This window comes from Phalaenopsis equestris, unplaced genomic scaffold, assembly GCF_001263595.1.
Source record: "Phalaenopsis equestris unplaced genomic scaffold, ASM126359v1 Scaffold000002, whole genome shotgun sequence".
Lineage (NCBI taxonomy): Eukaryota > Viridiplantae > Streptophyta > Magnoliopsida > Asparagales > Orchidaceae > Phalaenopsis > Phalaenopsis equestris.
Window position 1 is genome coordinate 8,029,175 of NW_018164444.1, and position 1,342 is coordinate 8,030,516.

The 1,342-nt window shown below is 42.2% G+C and overlaps 1 protein-coding gene across 1 annotated transcript; it reads left to right on the plus strand.

The window, feature by feature from the left end:
- The first annotated feature begins 113 nt into the window (after positions 1-113).
- On the plus strand, positions 114-1,305 carry LOC110037264 (bromodomain-containing factor 1-like). The gene is made up of 2 exons (XM_020741865.1): positions 114-248; positions 583-1,305. Exons 1-2 carry the CDS (start codon positions 234-236, stop codon positions 997-999), a joined length of 432 nt encoding a protein of 143 aa, XP_020597524.1. The 5' UTR covers positions 114-233; the 3' UTR covers positions 1,000-1,305.
- The last annotated feature ends 37 nt before the right edge of the window (positions 1,306-1,342 follow it).

Consider the following 1,342-nt stretch of genomic DNA (forward strand, 5'->3'; position numbering starts at 1 on the left):
CGGAGCCGAACACGAACACACCATGCTCAGCTCGTGTTCGGCTCGTTTACACCCCTAACCGCAAACTATATAATAGATGATGCAATAAGCTTGATAAAGATTGATATGTCGGCAGGATAATTGGACGCATTAGGAATTTCGGCTATAAATTCTCAAAACATTCTTTGCCACTCTCACGGACAGATTCCTCTCTCTCTCTCTGATCCTCGCTTCTTGTTTACTGTCGGTTTCCCATGGCCAGCGTTGAGGTGAGCCCCTCCCTCCTTCTCCATACCGCTGATTTCACTAATTAAAATAAAATAAAATATTTTAAATTAAAGGGCTGAATTCGAGCCCTTATCTATATAATAATTAAAACAGTTAATTTTCTGTTAAGTATACTCTTTTGTTTCCTTCATAGATAATTATAAGCTACTTTAGACGATGTTGTCATGGCAAAAATATACAGTATCTTCCTTCTTTCTTTTGTTAAATCGGCTCAAAAACGAATATTTAACAGCCTTATTTGTGATGAGAAAGATGAGATTTTTATCATTGCATATCTGAACGAAAGCAACCACCTTGAGGTAATTTCTTTAACAGGTGGAATCAACCCCAGCCGCCGAGGTTGAGGCCATTCCCATTACTCCGGAAACTCTGACGTTCCCGGAATCCCCCGCTATTGCAGAGCCGACGGCCGCCGCCAAGGAGATCCTGAAAGAGATCGAAGCCGCCCAAGCCGTCGTTGACTTTCCCGAGTCCGAAGATACAGGAGCGATCAAGGAGCACGAAGAAGAGGTGTCGCCCGAGGGAGTCAAAGATGCGGCGCCGGTCAGCGAACTGGCGGCGGAGGAAATAGAAGAGAAGAATGAAACAGAGGAAAAAAAGGAAGAAGCGCCGACAGCCGCCGAAGCAGAGCCGAGTCTGGCGGCGGAGGAGGTGAAAGTTCCGGCTGAGTTGGAGGGTGAGATTGATACTCCGAAGGAGTTGGAGGAGAAAAAAGCTGACGTGGCAGACTGATCCGGAGCAAGTGTTGAGAATACGTATCTATATATGGTATGAATGGTAGATGCATGTATGTGTTATGCAAATTTAAATTGATGCTTATGACCGTGTGTAAAGAAGATGGTTATGATGTTGTGATGGTTTGGTGATATATGTGGAGGAAATATTGGTAGGTGAGAGAGTGTTGGGAGAGATTGTGTGCATACATACTAATATTCGATGTCCATAATTGCGTTGCATGGTCCTAATATTTTCTCTTATTTGTATGGTATGAGATTTGAGATTTGTAATATGATAAAATATTGGTGTTCAAATTCTTAATTAGATGGGGATCAATATATATATATATATATATATA